At 34.1% G+C, this 20906-nt stretch overlaps 1 protein-coding gene and 1 long non-coding RNA gene across 4 annotated transcripts in view; both read right to left on the reverse strand.

Moving 5' to 3' along the window:
- LOC138336853 (uncharacterized) overlaps positions 1-20906 on the reverse strand; it is an 81372-nt gene that overhangs the window by 28903 nt on the left and 31563 nt on the right. The window lies entirely within an intron of this gene.
- LOC138336807 (frizzled-9-like) lies at positions 4882-13690 on the reverse strand. The gene has a single exon (XM_069286395.1). The coding sequence runs from the start codon at positions 13505-13507 to the stop codon at positions 11672-11674; it is 1836 nt and encodes a 611-aa protein (XP_069142496.1). The 5' UTR covers positions 13508-13690; the 3' UTR covers positions 4882-11671.

Genomic DNA, 20906 nt, shown 5'->3' on the forward strand with positions numbered 1-20906 from the left:
AACTACATTGATTTTTCCCCAATTGATATAATACTGATTATCTTCGATAAGTTGTAGACATTATTGTAAAACATGTCGCCTTTGGCCTGGTAGGTGACAGTGTTATGCGTTGAGATACTTAGGGCACACGAGCCAAGGTACGCCATGCTGGCGGAGCTGTGAGGGGAGCGTAGTCATGGTGGACGAGGCCTAACGGACAGGAATGTTCCCTATCTCCCATCACTTGTGTGCCGTATTGTGTATCTCGTGTTTGGGATACAACGTGGTGACACCGAACGGTGTGAAAAGTGTCACCCGGACGTTCGTGTATGGGGTCGAAGTGACGACCGGGGACGTGAGGTACCGTATAGATCCGCAGTAACCCTCTATTAGGGGACAGAGTGGGAGTAAAAGGGCTGCTCTAGCTGTCCCTATCACAATGAATTTGCCAGATTCTAATGAATCAATGGTCATTGCTATTAATTGTCATTTATAGAGATTTGACCTGTATGGCGGATGTCATTGTTGCAGCTGAAGACGGACAGTTTCAATTTATCGAGCTGCTAAGTTTAAAAATTACAAAATAAATGAATGATCTGGTTGGTCTTCTTTGCTGTACTGAGCAATGTCAACAGTAATGGTTTATTTCCAGCATTACATAGAGAGAACAAACGGCAAATGAATTGGTTGAGGAGGATAAACCGCAATTAACATGTATTAAGTTCAAATTCTGTCAGTGGTAGTAATTCGTATCGAGATGCATGATTAAACACGACTTAACAGGAAAGAAATACCAATATTGATTATTCTGCTATTTTATAGTTGTTGTATGAATTTTAATTTATTGGGACATATGTATATACCTTTTGACAATAAAAAAGCATGTTAGTTGATTTAATTTGATGCAATAAAATATCTGAATATCTCAAAGTTGAGTATATCAATATTTTCCACACACATCATAACATTACAGTATTTTGTATCTCATTATATTGCATGTAATATACTGCTGTGAAACCCGCACTCTTTAATTGCAGACTACCAGAACCTTTACAACATAAGTTTCATTTCCTATAGATATAAAATGCATTTACAGACATCATATTTTCAAAACCAATTTTTGATGAAAGTGTGTTTCGAACAGTTCAAAATTAGTTATATTTAATGTGTATTAGATTCATAGTAAATGCATTCAACATTAAAACTAATGTTGAACCATATGTTCATCAATTATGGGCGTCGCTCAGGTGTTTGAATGTTCAATCCCACATGTATATCTCTTTTTCAAAATGTCTGGACAGTTTTAATCCTACTCCAGTATAATTCATATTCACATATATTTGGCATCAACAAGTTCAAGATAACGCTGCAAACTTAACAGATGAATATGAAGAGGGCCAACCACACAACGGAAACAACATCAATGATAATTAAAACAGCTACGATGGGAAACCAATGGTAATAGCAAAACAGCAATAACTATTGCAACAACACTGAAAAAAAAACCAACAGCAGCAATATACGACATGGAAGTAACGATATCTATTATAACAACATTTGCATCAGGAAAGCAACATCAACCAACAGGTTCGACAGACAGCCAAGCAACAATAACAGCAACAACTGGATAATAACAATATCTTGATGTTTAAATACGGTGGTGATACTTAGTAATTGACAGCCAGGATGGATGTATTTACCTGTGAGTTTTGATACTTAGTAATTGACAGCCAGGATGGATGTATTTACCTGTGAGTTTTGAGGACACCTTTATCGTGCATTCCAATCGTCAGTCCTCTACATCTATACTTAAATACCAGGCATCGCAAGCAAAATAGGCAATTTTAACACAAACATTATTGCTTTATATATCCCATCACCTGAAGCGAGGTGATGTGATTTCAACAACACTAAATGTTTCTTTATGTGCCTCGATCTGCGGCAGTATAACACGAACATCGCCGGATACAGTAGTTGTGGACATGTTGACATGAGCGCAACCTCCTGTTAAAGGCTCCGGATGGAACTCTATGTGACGGTGTTTCCGGTAAAAACAAACATCTCTTTATGTATCGGTTAAAAAGAGGGTTGTAACTTCCTTAACTATTTATCTAGGTCATTTCACGTAACGGATGTGATATTTGATAACGAAAAATGAAGTGACATCATTACGAATAAAGCACAGTATGCTAAAGAGAATTAACACCAAACCTACCAAAATCATACGAACATACTACGGGAATGTTTGCCACGCACAGGTAATCACTCGATGATGTTACCTGTTGGTAGAATGCTAAATAATACCAAATGTAAGCAATGAAAAAACCTTTTCAAATATCAGCAGAGTTATAACCGTACGATAGATAGCCGCTCTGTTGCTAACCGTGTTATATGCAATATGGTGGCTGATGCCTGGTCTTAACCATTTACGACCCGGAAAAGATTTAGGTGTGAAGGGATTAGGAAAACTCTACTTAGAAATACGTGCTTAGTATTTGGACATTTTAATAGGAACCGGAAGTCATCTACTCTGTGACGTGGAGAAATGTGACGTCAGATGTCCAGAAGGACCATTCACACGTGCTAACGATTTCACGTGAAATTGTGTGTTATAACATACCATAAGATTCGGACCAGAGTTAATGTTTCTAGGAATTTACCAACGTCAGCAGCGGTGGGTCCGTATTATAACGTAAGCTCAGAAAAAAACCTACCGTAACCCAATGGTATCGATCTTCGGATGCTGAACACCCGGGATGCAGCTAGATGGCGAAGTACAGATATAACGATTTTATCGCCATATTTCACTAATTTATTGCTTCTAATGACAGCAATGGATGTGAGTAAGCATAGTACACTTACATAGATACAGTTTCAATCAATGCAAACCTACTAGGTTGGTTTTTATTGTGAGTGGATCAATAGTAAGTGAGACTAGAAGTCTAGGCTGATCGTGCCGGCAACCGATCAGGCGGAGTCTGCCAGCGCAACCAGCCAGAGTACACCCACCGCTATTCCACATTCACAAATCCTTTTACTTATTAATGAGACCTTTAATAAGCTTCCATTTAAAATTCATTAAATGATGATAACAATGCTGTGTCAGTGTGTAGGTATAAACAGGAGTGTTCGAGGAAAGTTATATACATTTGGCTCTGTATCTATTCATTCATACATAAAAAGACCCCTGGTAGATGTGGAACTTGGATCTCTGACGCCTAGACGAAACACGGAATAAAAATAATGTTCAAGTTCCTACAGACTGATCTGGTTTAACACTGGTTTGACGTTTCATATAACAGCTTACTGTAGTCGGTGAAGCACAAGCCTACTATTGTGAAACCCATGGTGATCATTTCGTATCCTTTAAGACCTTTCTACATTTTGTTGATGTTTTCCTCAAGTTCTCCCTTGACATTGAGACTATTCAGGTTGGTCGCTCAATTCTTAATACCATATTATGATGACACAACACATGGTATACATAAATAACCGAAATCGTTTCTTCGGACTTGGAAACAAACTTTTTAGTAACTTGGGCGATACATAAGCCATTATTTAATTTTATAAGCATCGCTATAAATAAATATTTCACAAATTTTCTGTCAGTCTAGTGCCAATAAGCCTCACGTGCTGCCGATATGTACGGTTATACATATAAGTTTCCTAATAATCTCTGTCCAGACGCCTTAGAAGTTGTTTTATTGAAGACGAGATATCCCTAATTTAATCTCCTTGGAGTACGTAGTATTTGGCTCCACTCAAGCTTCCTTAAAACCCTGCTTTGAAATCGCTACGCGGTGCAGCAGCCGTCTTACCGCCCCATATCAATCCACGGGCGGAGAGATTTATATAAATCGTGGATCATGGACCTGCTCAAATGTGGAAGATTAAGCGGAGTTTCTACAAACGTACAACCACTCAAGATTAATCTAAACAAAAAATGGAAAGAAAAAGAGCTGCGATTAAAAGTGTGTAACATATATTCAAGCTTCAAAAGGGCGAATGAAATATCGCTGTACACCATCTGAAAACTGCCATAATATACATGCTAAACAAGAACATCAGACACATCCCGCCTTGGATATCAGTTTATAGATCAGATCATTTGGGTATCGGTTGATCTCAGAAATCCTAAGGACGGAAGGCAGTGGACCGACACACGGGTAATCCACATTTGCATACCGACCAGGGTGCTGAAAACTTGCCAAATCATACCGCTATATTACACGTAAAAGTACTCATCATGAAAAGGGTGATTTTAACTCTGATAGAGGCCGAAATATGTTGAAAACATGATTTCAAGATAGCACACAAGATGCGCTTGGTGATAAAATTAAAAACTAATATTGTAAGAAATTCCAAGTCAGCCGGTAGACATTAGACTTTTTTGCCTATTTTTTTTATTTCCTTAATAATGCGTTATCGCCAAGCCGGTGTAGAAAGACATCTCTGTAAAGCCCAGCTCTTCTGATATGCATATATTAGTTATCCCTCATAAAACACCATCACTGCGTGTAATTTATATTCACAACAGTTCTTCATTGACATCCATCTTATTTAAGCCTTTCAATATCACACTGAACATCGCCCTTAGGGAGACGGTGTTAGGTTGTCACATGGCATTGTTACAATATTATCTCCTTCCCTATACATTATCATAAAAGCAAAATGTATATAATGAATATAAAAGCTTTTTAGAAGGAAAAATGTTTAGTTATTGAGAAAATCTGCACGATATCTCTAAACTAACTGGTAACTTCGTTAACCGGAAGTGTCGCTATAGAAATATTGGCACTATATGTGGAACTGTTTTCATGAAACCCATTACCGGAAGTACTTTCATTGCAGTTTTGCTTTAAAATACAAAAATGAGATTACGCAATTATAAACCATGAAGTCTTTTTAAGAAAAACAATATTTTATTAATAAACTTTTTGCCATATTACAATATCAACAACTTTGAAAAAATTGCCTCCTAATTGGGTGGCATTATAATGCAATGCTGACGTCATGTCACGAGAGTAGCGTCCCCTGATAGTTTAACTATTGCTTCATATGAACACCGCCAGGAGACGTTATTCAAAGACATTACGCCATCAATTTTTACAAATTGGTTTAAAGATGCAACTATCTGTTGCATCTAGCACTATATAATTATACATTATACACTTTCTCATAAATCCACAAACAAAACAATTTCTTACATTCAATTGGCCATTCAGCTTCAAACCGAGCACTACCATTCTCACAAAAGTGCGCCGCATATCTTCTCGCATCTCAAATCGAGCTTTACCTCACAATTACCTTTAAATCTCACACGGACTTTCGATTCACTTATAATATAAACAGATTTTGGCAGGTTTTCCTCTATTTTTCATGTTATAACTATATGATCGACCTTGTCAAAAAAACTGAAATATATAAAAAAAAAATCACATGAATGACATACAATGTTGGCGATGAGCAATATTGTAAAAAACAATAGTTGAGTAGTTGAGAAATACCATACAGTGAAAATTATTTCAACTTAAAGGCCCATTACCTTTCCGGAGCAAAATATAAAGGTTTCTTAAAAAACATTAATAACATCAGAAAATGCATACCGATGACCTAAAATAAGGTTACGACACCAAACATATGCAAGATTTCCTGCGTAATATATGAAAACATTGGAGAGTCAATTCGCTGTTTTGCCGTCTGGCGCAATGATAATCAACTACAGCGCGGTACTTAGGACGACGGCGGGAAACATAATACGACCCGCTTTATGAAAATAAACATTTTATTTATTCTAATCAAATCGTTCAGAAGGTGATGATAAATGTAGTATTAACGGTAAGCTAATAACTTTTGCAACTCTACAAAATTATCGATCTTGTTTTACATTCCCATTTTAAAAAATAGAAAGCCGTATGGGAAAGGTAGTGGGCCTTTAAAGAAAATTGCGACCAGTTACTTTACCGAGTAAATAACTTCTGACAAAAAGCATCATAAAGTACACTTTTCTTTGGATTAAGAAATGTCTTATATAAACTATGATCGCTTCAGATCCAGGTAAGAAATTAACACCAGAAAAAAATACATACAGCAATACTTCAACTGAAATCTGTGTCGATCTATGTAGGCAATACAAGCCGACATGTACAACAAAGGACAGAGCTGGTTGATCGTGGACATCAAAGCACTGCTTTAGTACGCGGGCACAATGCTTGTCGATCGTCCCATTTAACATATGAATATATTTCTAATTTTCCAGTGATATCCAAACGAAATTGTAAAGCCGTGTATTATAGAGGGAATTGAATAGGAATAGTATTTTATATCTATTTTGGTCCACGTGTTATCGCAGTGAGTTAAGACTAGACAAAAGTACCAAATGTTTTATTTTTCCTTTGTTCAAGAAAGTCATTTTATAATAGGCATAACGTTTACAGAGTTTTACGTTAGTCTACAATCCCCGACGACGGAGGAAATACTTAACGTAAGTATATAACCTACAAATATATACTAAAGTACATATAAAATCTGAATATATTTCATAGCTTAGTTCATGGCTAAATGTGAAATTCCTATCTGGTGTATATATGTATAAAAAGACAAGTTCAATCACCCAGGCCTGAAGAAAAGGGTGATTTATGGCTGCTGTTATGTCCCTATGAACACCATTCGGGATTTCATTAGATGGGTGAATATCATAAATGCTATTTTTGTTGATTTTAGGCCGATCAATGACGGCGAAACATCTACAAGGCCAGAGTATGTAGTACAGCGCCATATCGACAAAAACAAACATGTTCACTTTCATCAAACAGCCCGTTGAAAAAATATTTAGTGTAGTACTTTTAGATCAAAGACTTATCATAAATCTATGCTCCTATTTGTTGAGAGGTAATGGTCCTCGCACGCCACTCTACTCATAGCCATTGTTACAAATCGTTTAAGTGCCAAAAATAAGTACGATTTTCTATCCAAACTTAACATTGAATGGAATAAATCGAATCTACAATACCCAAGTATTATACAATAGTAAAATAACTGAGTAATCTCACTCTAAACGTATACATTCAAACGTAAATGAACAGTTTACAGTCAGTGTGACCTTGAAGGAAGTTTCATTTCCACACGAGAGGGTCGCCAAGGTAATTAAACTATGAAAATCGATACAAAATTGACAGAAAATGAAAATAAAAAAAGATGGCAGATTCTAATTAGTAGGGACGATCATTATCAGGCACATCTCTAATCTCTTAATCATATCCAGGTAAAACAGTTCTCAGGGGTCGAAGGTAAAGACAACCCTTATAGCAATACCTCGCGTGTACTTGAACAATGAAAATCAAAATTCTAAAGTTGATTCAAATTAAGGTGATCGATTAAAAAATCCTATACCTTTTTATCATGGTGTTTTTTAGCAGGAGTCTGTGGGCCATACACGGCAAAAGTCTAAAATTGTATTTTAATTTTATAAGAACACATAAAACAAAAAAGGTCTTTTACATAAAAATAGACGTTATCAATGAAACCAAGAAAACCTATATGCGATATGAGTTTTCTGTCAATACCAAGTTCAGCAATTGTTTGCGCATATTTTAGGCTTTCTCTAACCTAAAATACTTACAGCTAAAAACTTTTTTTCAAAAAATGTATAATAAAAACAGCCTAGGTAAAATTATTTTGTACTTTTGCGTATCTAAATATATCATGTCATGAATATTTTTTTTTAAATTAACCGAGAAAGATTGGGTTAATGAGAATGAAAAAGCATTGCATTTGAGGATATATTAATTTGAATTAATTATCAACACGCACCAGTAATTTAAAATTCTGACTTAACGGGCAAATTAATTACGTTAATTTGATACATTATGTCGACGTAGATTTGTGGTTCCTAGACGGACATGACATAAAGGTATTTTACCTAAATCCGGAACATTGAGAAGGTGTTGATACAGGAAGTGGGATGTTTTTCATATTAAAATTGCAAGTTGACGTCTCTTGGTTCGAGAAACATGGTAATACTGTTAGTATAGGCTAATAGGAATATCTATTATGGTCCCTTAGCTAATAACCATTGGTATTTCACCAGATAATGCATTAAGTGTACACCTGTGTATCTAAATAATGTCTTCTTACCTAGGATATCTATAGCTGTGATTACTCGGCAGACATACCTTGCTCCACATATTGTAACATCAAAATTAGCCATACGGTACTTCTCATTGCGTTACACATAGGTTCAGACTACACAACACTATTACATGTTTGGTCCTAATAGCCTGTTAAAACGACTGGAGAGCACGTAAAACATTTGAACGTATAATACATTGTGAAACAAATCTAATTCCTAACTTTTTAACTATCTAAGACTGTTTCCCTACCATGATCCCTATGGTCCCTGGTGAGTTATATATTCTATTGGTATCATCAACGTTAAATGATTTGAGCTAGTCCAACGTCTAACCCATATCACATTATCAATATGTAAATACAGAAGTAAAAATAAATTGCTTCATTAGAATATTGATATAAATATAGCTTTGATGTGTCAGGGCGACAGGAGAGTAATTTAAAGTTATCCGAATATCTTAGACAGTCAAGTGTAACACGCCATGATCAATAGTGTAATATAGGCCGAACTATAACAATATACCTATAAACTGGAAAATAGAAACCAATGACTCAATACTAGACTATATATAAGCTTTGTTCGCAACGCACCCATCAGTGCTTAAGAGATCTCTTTGGTTCGATAGGTTCAGCGTTATACTAATGAGCCCGAGGTCCTGGGTTCGATACCTATAGAAAACAGTGATTTAATTTATATAAAACCGAAACCAGTACCACCAACCCACTGCCACAGGAATCAGAACCACGAACCCAGAGACACAGGAATCAGTACCACGAACTCAGGGACACGGGAATCAGTACCACGAACCCAGGGACACGGGAATCAGTACCATGAACCCAGGGACACAGGAATCAGTACCACAAACTCAGGGACACAGAAATCAGTACCACGAACCCAGGGACACAGGAATAAGTACCACGAACCCAGGGACACGGGAATCAGTACCACGAACCCAGGGACACAGGAATCAGTACCACGAACTCAGGGACACAGAAATCAGTACCACGAACCCAGGGACACAGGAATAAGTACCACGAACCAAGGGACACGGGAATCAGTACCACGAACTCAGGGGTCTACACAGGAATCAGTACCACTAACTCAGGGGTCTACACAGGAATCAGTACCACGAACTCAGGGACACGGGAATCAGTACCACGAAACCAGGGGTCCACACAGGAATCAGTACCACGACCTCATGGGTCCACAAAGGAATCAGTACCACGAACTCAAGGACCTAGGAATAAGTATCACGAACTCAGGGACACAGGAATCAGTTCCACGAACCAAGGGGCAGAAAGAGAGAGTTATTGTCTGCGATATTGTTAAACTTGAACAAAGGAAGTTGTTTTGAATTTCTGCTTTAAAATTAACATCGTGCAAAAAATCATGTGCTGTAGTGTTACAATCTAATGTAAACACAATATACATACGTAACAGATTTTGATAGAAAGTTTAACGTACAAAAACAAATGATATTCCCAAAATATAATTAAAACACCTAAACATAAATAGAAACTTAGACCTAATTTGGCGCAAACAAGGAAAATATAACCTAAACTCCGGATAAAGAAATAAAAAATTCTCCATTCCGCCAGCTCGTGTAATATGTATACACGAAATGAACTGCATGGATGTTATAGTTCATAAAGTGGTACTCGCCATCCAAGCCCCAGTAACAAACAGAAAAAGATGAAAAGAAAGTATGAAATTAGCGGCAGCTGGAATAGCTAGCGAGTCCCCGCGGCCTAAGATTGGTGTATCGTCTGCAAACTATCATGCTCTCATCAAAATGCCGTCCGCCTCGGCAGTAACGGCCATTTGATCTCCAGCAAAAACCAACAAAATGAAAGAAAAAACGTGGAATTTTCACAAAATTACTTAATAACTAAACCAAACATTTTATAACATTATTGAGATCTATCTTCAGTGCTCGCAAAAATGTGACTGAAAATAGAATCTCGTGTAGATGTAGATGTTGTGTATATAAGCTGTAACCTATACGAGAAAAATATTGTCATTAACTGAGGAAAAAATGGAAAATGTTCCAAACATATGGCAACCTTATCCTTGATTACCCACACTTATCTCAAGTGGACATATCGTATTTATGTAAAACAATAACAGCCTGGAAAACACTACACTTACAGCGAGAAAAACAAGGTTCCTATTCCTTAAGAGAGGGAAAATAAATAAACGTATGTAATAGTAAATAGCCCTGTCATTTGCCAAGACTGAAACATTATACTGTAAACATAAAGAAATACTTTTTAAACGTTTTGGATATATACTTAGTAGCATATTTCTTACTTTACAGGGATGTACACAGAACTCGCCACATGTATATTAACAAATCGATAGGCGCTTCCCACTACAGGGCGAAATGCATCACTGCCCTGAAATATAAATACTAGCTGTCTGCCTCATGAATTATTCTTGTTTGTGATAAGTAATTCCTTATTTAAGAAAAAAATAATTTATTTAAAACAGCACGACAGAATTGCTGGAGGGCGAATGAATATCAAATCGAGATGGGAGAAAATTTACGACCGTCGGTAATAAAAACTTAACTTCAACAACGTGGTAATTGTTCAACAGGTTTTAAAAGAATACTTCTTGTCCTGGGATTTAATTTGAAGCGATAAAAAAAACACGTGAAAAGTTTGCTACCGTATATAGCAAGCCAGTTGAGAATTAAATGAAATTATCTTTTTTGAAAAATAAAAAGTAGGAGAAAATTGGCTAAACTCCGCCCATCAGAACAAAGGGTATATAGACAAAGCAGGGACATTATGGAACAATTATACCATTAGTGTGTAGAGAATGGGAGGGGGTATCTGATGTCCCTACTTACGACGTGACGACAATACAGTACTGCTTGAATGCACCAGTGTATATATCTTACACTCGATAGCCTTGTGTAATGTTATACAACGACACTGTATTGTGATCCCAGTAATAGCACACACAAACACAGATTCCACGTTGAAATATTAAACCCCTATTAGTAGGCTGGTTGATAGACTGTAATAAAGCTAGAATTCCCTTTGCCAGCTCGACCTTGTGCTACCTAAACATACCTAAATAAAACCGTAATACAAGGCTTGATGAATCGGTTCCTATCCTACCTAACGTAATTATTTTGTACTGGAAAACCATAACTAGTACAGAAAAATAAGGTTATGTTTTTACGTTGACAAACCCCGTCACTCTTCTCTAGAGATTATGCACTTTAAAGTATTACGTTTGACGAGATTTTAATATTGCTAAATAACTCTAACACTGTAAAATTCACTGTTTTTTAATTGGTGATTTTTCCCCCAAAAATTTAACGTTTTTAAAATCTTCAATAACCGCAATATATGTTTTCAGACCTTCCAACATGTAGACATTAATTTATCATTCACGTAAATTTCACCACTGTAATTGCAATATTAAAAACAAAACCTGAAAGACTATTAATAAAAACTTCCGCCAATTTTCCAGTCGCACACGAATCCCGACACACATACGGCACTTTCCACACATTTATACACATTTGTTCACAGCTCTACACTGCTGTTACACCCGTGAACCGCTCGGTTTGGGTACATACTTTTGGCCATGTTGTGATTTCATCACGATAACGGGCGCCTGGTGGTACCCTGCTGTCCCTGTACCATTAAAATTGGACTTCCGTCTTGTAAATCTCCGTGAACAAAAGTTACTCCAAGACTTCGCAGTTTTGGAACTCCAAATCCACATACCACTCGTGATGCCGACAACGAGAGACATGAAGATTTTCAACATGTACACCTCTACCGTCGGGATGGACTTGTCCAGCGTACAGTCTTTGTGGTTTTTAGACACGCGGCATGGCGCGTCCATAGACTGTTGTGTCCAGATTGGAAAGTGAACCCGTTCATAGAAATAACATCCAATAACACAGGTAGCTGGTACAGTATATAAGACAGAGAAAACGCCAATTTTGGCCATTAATTTTTCAAGTTTTCTAATATTTGAACTCCCATCCATTTTCAAATTGTTTCTGATACGGAAAAGAGCTACGAATCCCGCAAGAATGAACAATGTGCCTGTAATTAGATACACAATTAAAGGTGCTAAAACAAACCCGGTTAAAGCTGCTGGGTCCTGGTTTCCGACGAAACACAGACCGGTCAGTTCGTCTCCGTCCACACGACGCATCGTAAGGATAATGATGGTTTTTATTGCGGGAATGGCCCAGGCCGCCAAATGGAAGTAACTACTCAGGGCTTCTATTGCTTCCTGGCCCCACTTCCTACCGGCTGCCAAAAACCATGTGACGGTTAAAATCACCCACCACAAGGAACTTGCCATTCCGAAGAAATATAAAATTAAAAACACTATTATGCACCAAGTACTTTCCAAACCCTCCTGTATCAAGAACTCCGTTCCATCTCGAGTTTTATCACAAGAAATAGCATTGGGGCCCGTAATAGCTCTGATTACAAAAGCCATGGAATAGATAGCATAGCACATGGACAAAAATATGATGGGCCTCTCTGGATATTTAAATCTGCTGGTGTCGATGACAAACGTAAGAAATGTCATTACTGTAGATAGACAACAGAAAGAAGCCCAAACAATGGTCCAAATCTCAGCGAATCTTTTGTCCTCTTGACGAAAGAAAACATCAATGTTACACTTAGGCGCACACGAGTTGTTCTTGTCGATTTTCTCCACGTGCACGTAACGATCGGGACATTGGTAAGGCGGGGGTTTTGTTGCTTTAACATTTTTGTCGCCTTTGATACCTTTCACCTTGGAAGTGTTTTCGCCGTAATTTGGCATCTTTTTCTCCCTCCAACTTTCCAATATCTTCCACCACTCGGCGCTCTGAGCTTCCGAACCAAACATTCCCGTGTCAAACTCGTGATCGGAGGTGACATTTGGAGCCTCCATACACAAATTAATAGATGTCCGATCGTCCTTATTCGGTAGTTTTGAACAGTCTAACATTGCAGGCCACTCGAAGCTGAACCTGCTCAGTAAAGGTTCACACTTTGTCCGTACCTCAATACACATTGAACGACAAACAGGTATGATGAACGTTTCATCTCCCATCTCTGTACACATGGGGGCAAACAGTGAACACAAGAAAAAACGTAATAGTCTTGAACAGCTTAATTGTACGAGTGGTAAAAACTGATGAATTTGTATCGCCGCATCCTTTTGATTATGATGTCCGACAAGGTTTGGCATGCGAGTCAAATTGTATTTCATATCCAAACACATCGGGATTGTTATTCTCTCGCATCTTTGATAGTGGGGTCGTGTGTCAAACGGTGATATACCATGCACCGAGCCCGGGACAGCGTAGCAGACGACAAATAAAACACTTAAAATCCAAACATACATTTTGAAGAATGCATACATAGGACGTCCGAAGATAATTCGATATATATCCCAATTTGGTACTTATGTGTTGCTTTGATGAAGTCGTCTATCAACAACACCAGCAGTACAATGTTGATATGTCGACGATAGACACATGCTCCCTGTGTGTGTATGAACCGAGCAGCCAACTGTGGGAGCGATATAGACACACTGTTTATAATATGTACAGACCCCGCTCGCACTACTGTAAACACACACAGCCCGGCGTGCTTAAACGATCAATGCGCTACGGTGATCATCGGACGAAAATCCTAAACCAGGAAATGATTCTCCGAAGTAAAGACATCTCCAACAAAATAAAACCTTATTGAGGCTAATACGACCGTCATCTAGTTCAAAAACTTCTTAATTTGAGTTTTGAATTAGGATAAAATGTGGACTATTTTCTGTGGGACATATTACATGTAAAATTGATACTCCGCACAAGAGGGGGCGTGGCTACTATTCCTTTGATATCCGCGGAAAGGCAAGTCAACCAAATGTCAATCATTCATAGTTAGCCTGCCGTGCCTAACTTCAATTGCTTCTCTTGTCTTTTATCCTACACCGTGTCTCCGCCCCTCACTTGTTGGTGGAATATTTTCTTTTCAGTGAGAATGTTACTTTATTGAATTTATGATGATGTATCGACAAGTAGATTGTCGTTTGGGCGGTTATGTAATGCATTACACACGGGGACTACATGCTAGAGATCTCGGTATTGAAGTCACGATTTCTTTACATTAGCTTTAACGTTTCGTGTCTTTGTTTTGAAGGTTCTGCTTAGATCCCACAAGTTTTTTCTGATTTCTATTTGTATTAGTTTTAATATACAGTGTTCTAGAATTTCATAAATGTTTATGCTGTATATACTGTTAAGATTTGAAGAAATCAAATAAAATGACAAAATTTATATTTTTATGAAAAGAAAAATTAATTGATAAAACTAAAAGCATTTTATGACGTTTAAGTCAACTGAAGTGATATAACAATTAATCTGTGTATTACACATTGTAGTAATGTTCATATTTGTACATGTATATTTATTTAAAACTGTAGCGAGTTAACAGAACCTCTTTGCAAATAAAGTACACTAGATTTGCTTGTTGGTTTACGTTGTATATGAACCATAGCCAGTGACTTTTTACCGATTTATTTATATATATACTTACCGGAATGTCACATTATTTAGGATCGAATATCATTAACAATAGATAATCAGCATAACATTTTAATTTAAAAACAATGAGTAATACAAAGTATATTCATTATGATATTTGTCAGCAATAAAATGTGTTTTATTAGATCCGTATCGCGAACAGATTAAAAAATTATCTCCATTAATTAGATAATACATGATCATTTCTATGTAAAGAGTTATCTACGGAATTCCATCATTGTTTGGATCTAATTAGTCAGAATGCAGATGTATGTATCAATAATTCCTCTATATCAACATTGATAGGAATCATAGACCAATAGAATCACATTAAAACTTTTCAAATTATCGACCAACCATGCGTTCCAAATAATCATTCATTTCGAAATAATGATAAAATAAAACACAAAATGAATCAATGGGTGGATGTGTAAGGTTCAGTTTTTAAGTTTACATCACATGAACAGTCATGGTCCGGAGTACCAGGAGAAAAAACCACCGACCTACGTCAGTATCTGTCGATTGTCGCGGTTAGTTTAGAACTCGCGACACAGAGGTGATTTTCATAACAAACTCGATTTTGTTTTACGTTCTACTAACATACGGGATATAGAAGGACTATTCGGTTTGGAGGAAAGGGATCCAGGAAAACCGGAGAAAATACACCCATATAAACTGTCCCTCGAGGGTTTCGTGGTCTGAGTTTCGGTATACATTAGTGGTACATTCATGGATACATTAACTTTATCTAATGTACACGTATATATATTCATGTATATAAATCTGGTCAATTGTGAAATGATATATAAATACACAAATCAATTTCTTAGAGCATTTACATGTATATTACATGTATATAAGATATAGGGGAACAGTATGTGACGTTACAACCGGTAAAACGCGCCAAATTATAGCTAATTATGAGAAACACAACAGTAAGATTGTTGTCTGAGATAGGGGGAAGTAAACACCACGTGTATCATCTATTATTAGGGGAACGCTACATACTCTAGCCTCATTAACACCTGTAGTTATTAACACATAAACGTTAGGTATATTCCTCTACCGATAGCCCGGATGGCGGTACCCGAAAAGATTTCGCCGATAGGAAGTTGTATAGACAGATCTATCTTTAAAATTATCATATTTTAACCAAAATATGGAAAATATTCAATCTTTTCGATCTAGACACGTGACAGGAATAGCGATCGGGGTCACGCTGTAACTATTGTAGCCTCGGTGTGCATATATTTACTCCTGAAACCTTTTAGTGAAATTATCATTTCTAACATTTGGTGAAATGTCACATGCATTTTACGGTTCGCTAGAGCATTTGTTCGATTGTCTGTTTTATCAGTTATCGTTTTTTCACACAAAGAGCGTGTAAAAATTACCCTGATAAATATACAAGGCGAATTCTTGTGGTAAAATAACTTAAACTACTTAAAATGTCGACTGAAAAAAAATCACATACTGTTAAGTTGAAAAAGTTTGCTTTCAATTTTATATACGTTTCCCAAATGAAACTACTGGAACAGTAGTAAGAACATAGACGTCATTTCTGCTCTGATTTGATAAACGAAAGACATGCACACGTGGCTAAATGGAACATCAAATTCATAACTATTATTTCATGAATATCTTAATGTCATGACAAGTTAAAGTCGGACGTCAACATTGGTATCAAAACAGTCAACGTAAGTAAACATTTATTTCTACCCATTCAATCAACAACCAAACTAAGTATAAACCTCAGCAATTTATGTCTTTGGATAAATTAAATATTGATCTGTGAACCTAATTAAAGAACAAATTTCACGTGTGCAAATCGCCAGAATAATATGTATTTGCCAAAACAACACCATATTTATCTGTATACAAAACCAACAACATATTTTATCTGGATACAAAACCAACAACATATTTTATCTGGATACAAAACCAACAACATATCTTATCTGGATACAAAACCAACAACATATCTTATCTGGATACAAAACCAACAACATATCTTATCTGGATACAAAACCAACAACATATTTTATCTGGATACAAAACCAACAACATATTTTATCTGTATACAAAACCAACAACATATTTTATCTGGATACAAAACCAACAACATATTTTATCTGTATACAAAAACAACACCATATTTATCTGTATACAAAAACAACACCATATCTTATCTGTATACAAAACCAACAACATATTTATCTGTATACAAAACAACACCATATTTATCTGTATACAAAACCAACAACATATTTTATCTGTATACAAAACAACACCATATCTTATCTGTATACATAACCAACAACATATATTTTCTGTATACAAAACCAACAACATATTTTATCTGTATACAAAACCAACAATATATTTTATCTGTATACAAAACCAACAACATATTTTATCTGTATACAAAACCAACAACATATTTTATCTGTATACAAAACCAACAATATATTTTATCTGTATACAAAACAACACCATATTTATCTGTATACAAAACCAACAACATATTTTATCTGGATACAAAACCAACAATATATTTTATCTGTATACAAAACCAACAACATATTTTATCTGTATACAAAACCAACAACATATTTTATCTGGATACAAAACCAACAACATATTTTATCTGGATACAAAACCAACAACATATTTTATCTGTATACAAAACCAACAACATATTTTATCTGGATACAAAACCAACAACATATTTTATCTGTATACAAAACCAACAATATATCTTATCTGTATACAAAACCAACAATATATTTTATCTGTATACAAAACCAACAATATATTTTATCTGTATACAAAACCAACAACATATTTTATCTGTATACAAAACCAATATATTTTATATTTTATCTGTATACAAAACCAACAATATATTTTATCTGTATACAAAACCAACAATATATTTTATCTGTATACAAAACCAACAACATATTTATCTGTATACAAAACCAACAACATATTTTATCTGTATACAAAACCAACAACATATTTATCTGTATACAAAACCAACAACATATTTATCTGTATACAAAACCAACAATATATTTATCTGTATACAAAAACAACAAATATTTATCTGTATACAAACAACAAACATTTTATCTGTAACAAAACAACAATATTTATTTATATCTGTATACAAAACCAACAAATATTTTATCTGTATACAAAACCAACAACAAATTTATCTGTATACAAAACCAACAACATATTTATATGTATACAAAACCAACAATATATTTTATCTGTATACAAAACCAACAACATATTTTATCTGTATACAAAACCAACAACATATTTTATCTGTATACAAAACCAACAACATATTTTATCTGTATACAAAACCAACAACATATTTTATCTGTATACAAAACCAACAATATATTTATCTGTATACAAAACCAACAATATATTTATCTGTATACAAAACCAACAACATATTTATCTGTATACAAAACCAACAACATATTTATCTGTATACAAAACCAACAACATATTTATCTGTATACAAAACCAACAATATATTTTATCTGTATACAAAACCAACAACATATTTTATCTGTATACAAAACCAACAATATATTTTATCTGTATACAAAACCAACAACATATTTTATCTGGATATAAAACCAACAATATATTTTATCTGTATACAAAACCATCAAAATTTTATCTGTATACAAAACCAACAATAATATTTATCTGTATACAAAACCAACAACATATTTTATCTGTATACAAAACCAACAACATATTTTATCTGTATACAAAACAACAACATATTTTATCTGTATACAAAACCAACAACATATTTATTGTATACAAAACCAACAACATATTTTATCTGATAATACAAAACAACAACATATTTTATCTGTATACAAAACCAACAAATATTTTATCTGATACAAACAATAATACAAAACCAACAACATATTTTATCTGTATACAAAACAACAATATTTACAACAACATATTTTATCTGTATACAAAACCAACAAATATTTATCTGTATACAAAACAACAACATATTTTATCTTATACAAAACCAACAAAATATTTTATCTGTATACAAAACCAACAACATATTTTATCTGTATACAAAACCAACAACATATTTTATCTGTATACAAAACCAACAACATATTTTATCTGTATACAAAACCAACAACATATTTTATCTGTATACAAAACCAACAACATATTTTATCTGTATACAAAACCAACAACATATTTTATCTGTATACAAAACCAACAACATATTTTATCTGTATACAAAACCAACAACATATTTTATCTGTATACAAAACCAACAACATATTTATCTGTATACAAAACCAACAATATATTTTATCTGTATACAAAACCAACAACATATTTTATCTGTATACAAAACCAACAACATATTTTATCTGTATACAAAACCAACAACATATTTTATCTGTATACAAAACCAACAATATATTTTATCTGTATACAAAACCAACAACATATTTTATCTGTATACAAAACCAACAACAACATATTTATCGATACAAAACCAACAACATATTTTATTGTATACAAAACCAACAACATATTTTATCTGTATACAAAACCAACAACATATTTTATCTGGATACAAAACCAACAACATATTTTATCTGGATACAAAACCAACAACATATTTTATCTGGATACAAAACCAACAACATATTTTATCTGTATACAAAACCAACAACAATATTTATCTGGATACAAAACCAACAAAATAACAACAACAATTTATCTATATACAAAACCAACAACAAATATTTTATCTGTAACAAATAACAAACAACATATTTTATCTGTATACAAAACCAACAATATATTTTATCTGTATACAAAACCAACAACATATTTTATCTGTATACAAAACCAACAACATATTTTATCTGTATACAAAACCAACAAATATTTATCTGTATACAAAACCAACAACATATTTTATCTGTATACAAAAACAAAATATTTATCTGTATACAAAACCAACAACATCAACACATATTTTATCTGTATACAAAACCAACAACATATTTATCTGTATACAAAACCAACAAATCTGATACAAACCAACAACATATTTTATCTGTATACAAAACCAACAACATATTTTATCTGATATACAAAACCAACAACATATTTTATCTGTATACAAAACCAACAACATATTTTATCTGTATACAAAACCAACAACATATTTTATCTGTATACAAAACCAACAACATATTTTATCTGTATACAAAAACAACAACATATTTTATCTGTATACAAAACCAACAACATATTTTATCTGTATACAAAACCAACAACATATTTTATCTGTATACAAAACCAACAATATATTTTATCTGTATACAAAACAACACCATATTTATCTGTATACAAAACCAACAACATATTTTATCTGGATACAAAACCAACAATATATTTTATCTGTATACAAAACCAACAACATATTTTATCTGTATACAAAACCAACAACATATTTTATCTGTATACAAAACCATCAAAATTTTATCTGTATACAAAACCAACAACATATTTTATCTGTATACAAAACCAACAACATATTTTATCTGTATACAAAACCAACAACATATTTTATCTGTATACAAAACCAACAATATATTTTATCTGTATACAAAACCAACAACATATTTTATCTGTATACAAAACCAACAACATATTTTATCTGTATACAAAACCAACAACATATTTTATCTGTATACAAAACCAACAACATATTTTATCTGTATACAAAACCAACAACATATTTTTATCTTATTAATACAAAACCAACAACATATTTTATCTGTATACAAAACCAACAACATATTTTATCTGTATACAAAACCAACAACATATTTTATCTGTATACAAAACCAAACAACATATTTTATCTGTATACAAAACCAACAACATATTTTATCTGTATACAAAACCAACAACATATTTTATCTGTATACAAAACCAACAACATATTTATCTGTATACAAAACCAACAACATATTTATCTGTATACAAAACCAACAACATATTTTATCTGTATACAAAACCAACAACATATTTTATCTGTAAAAACACAACATATATTTTATCTGTATACAAAACCAACACACATATTTTATCTGTATACAAAACCAACAATATATTTTATCTGTATACAAAACCAACAATATATTT

This window comes from Argopecten irradians, chromosome 1 (assembly GCF_041381155.1).
Source record: "Argopecten irradians isolate NY chromosome 1, Ai_NY, whole genome shotgun sequence".
Classification (NCBI taxonomy): Eukaryota; Metazoa; Mollusca; class Bivalvia; order Pectinida; family Pectinidae; genus Argopecten; species Argopecten irradians.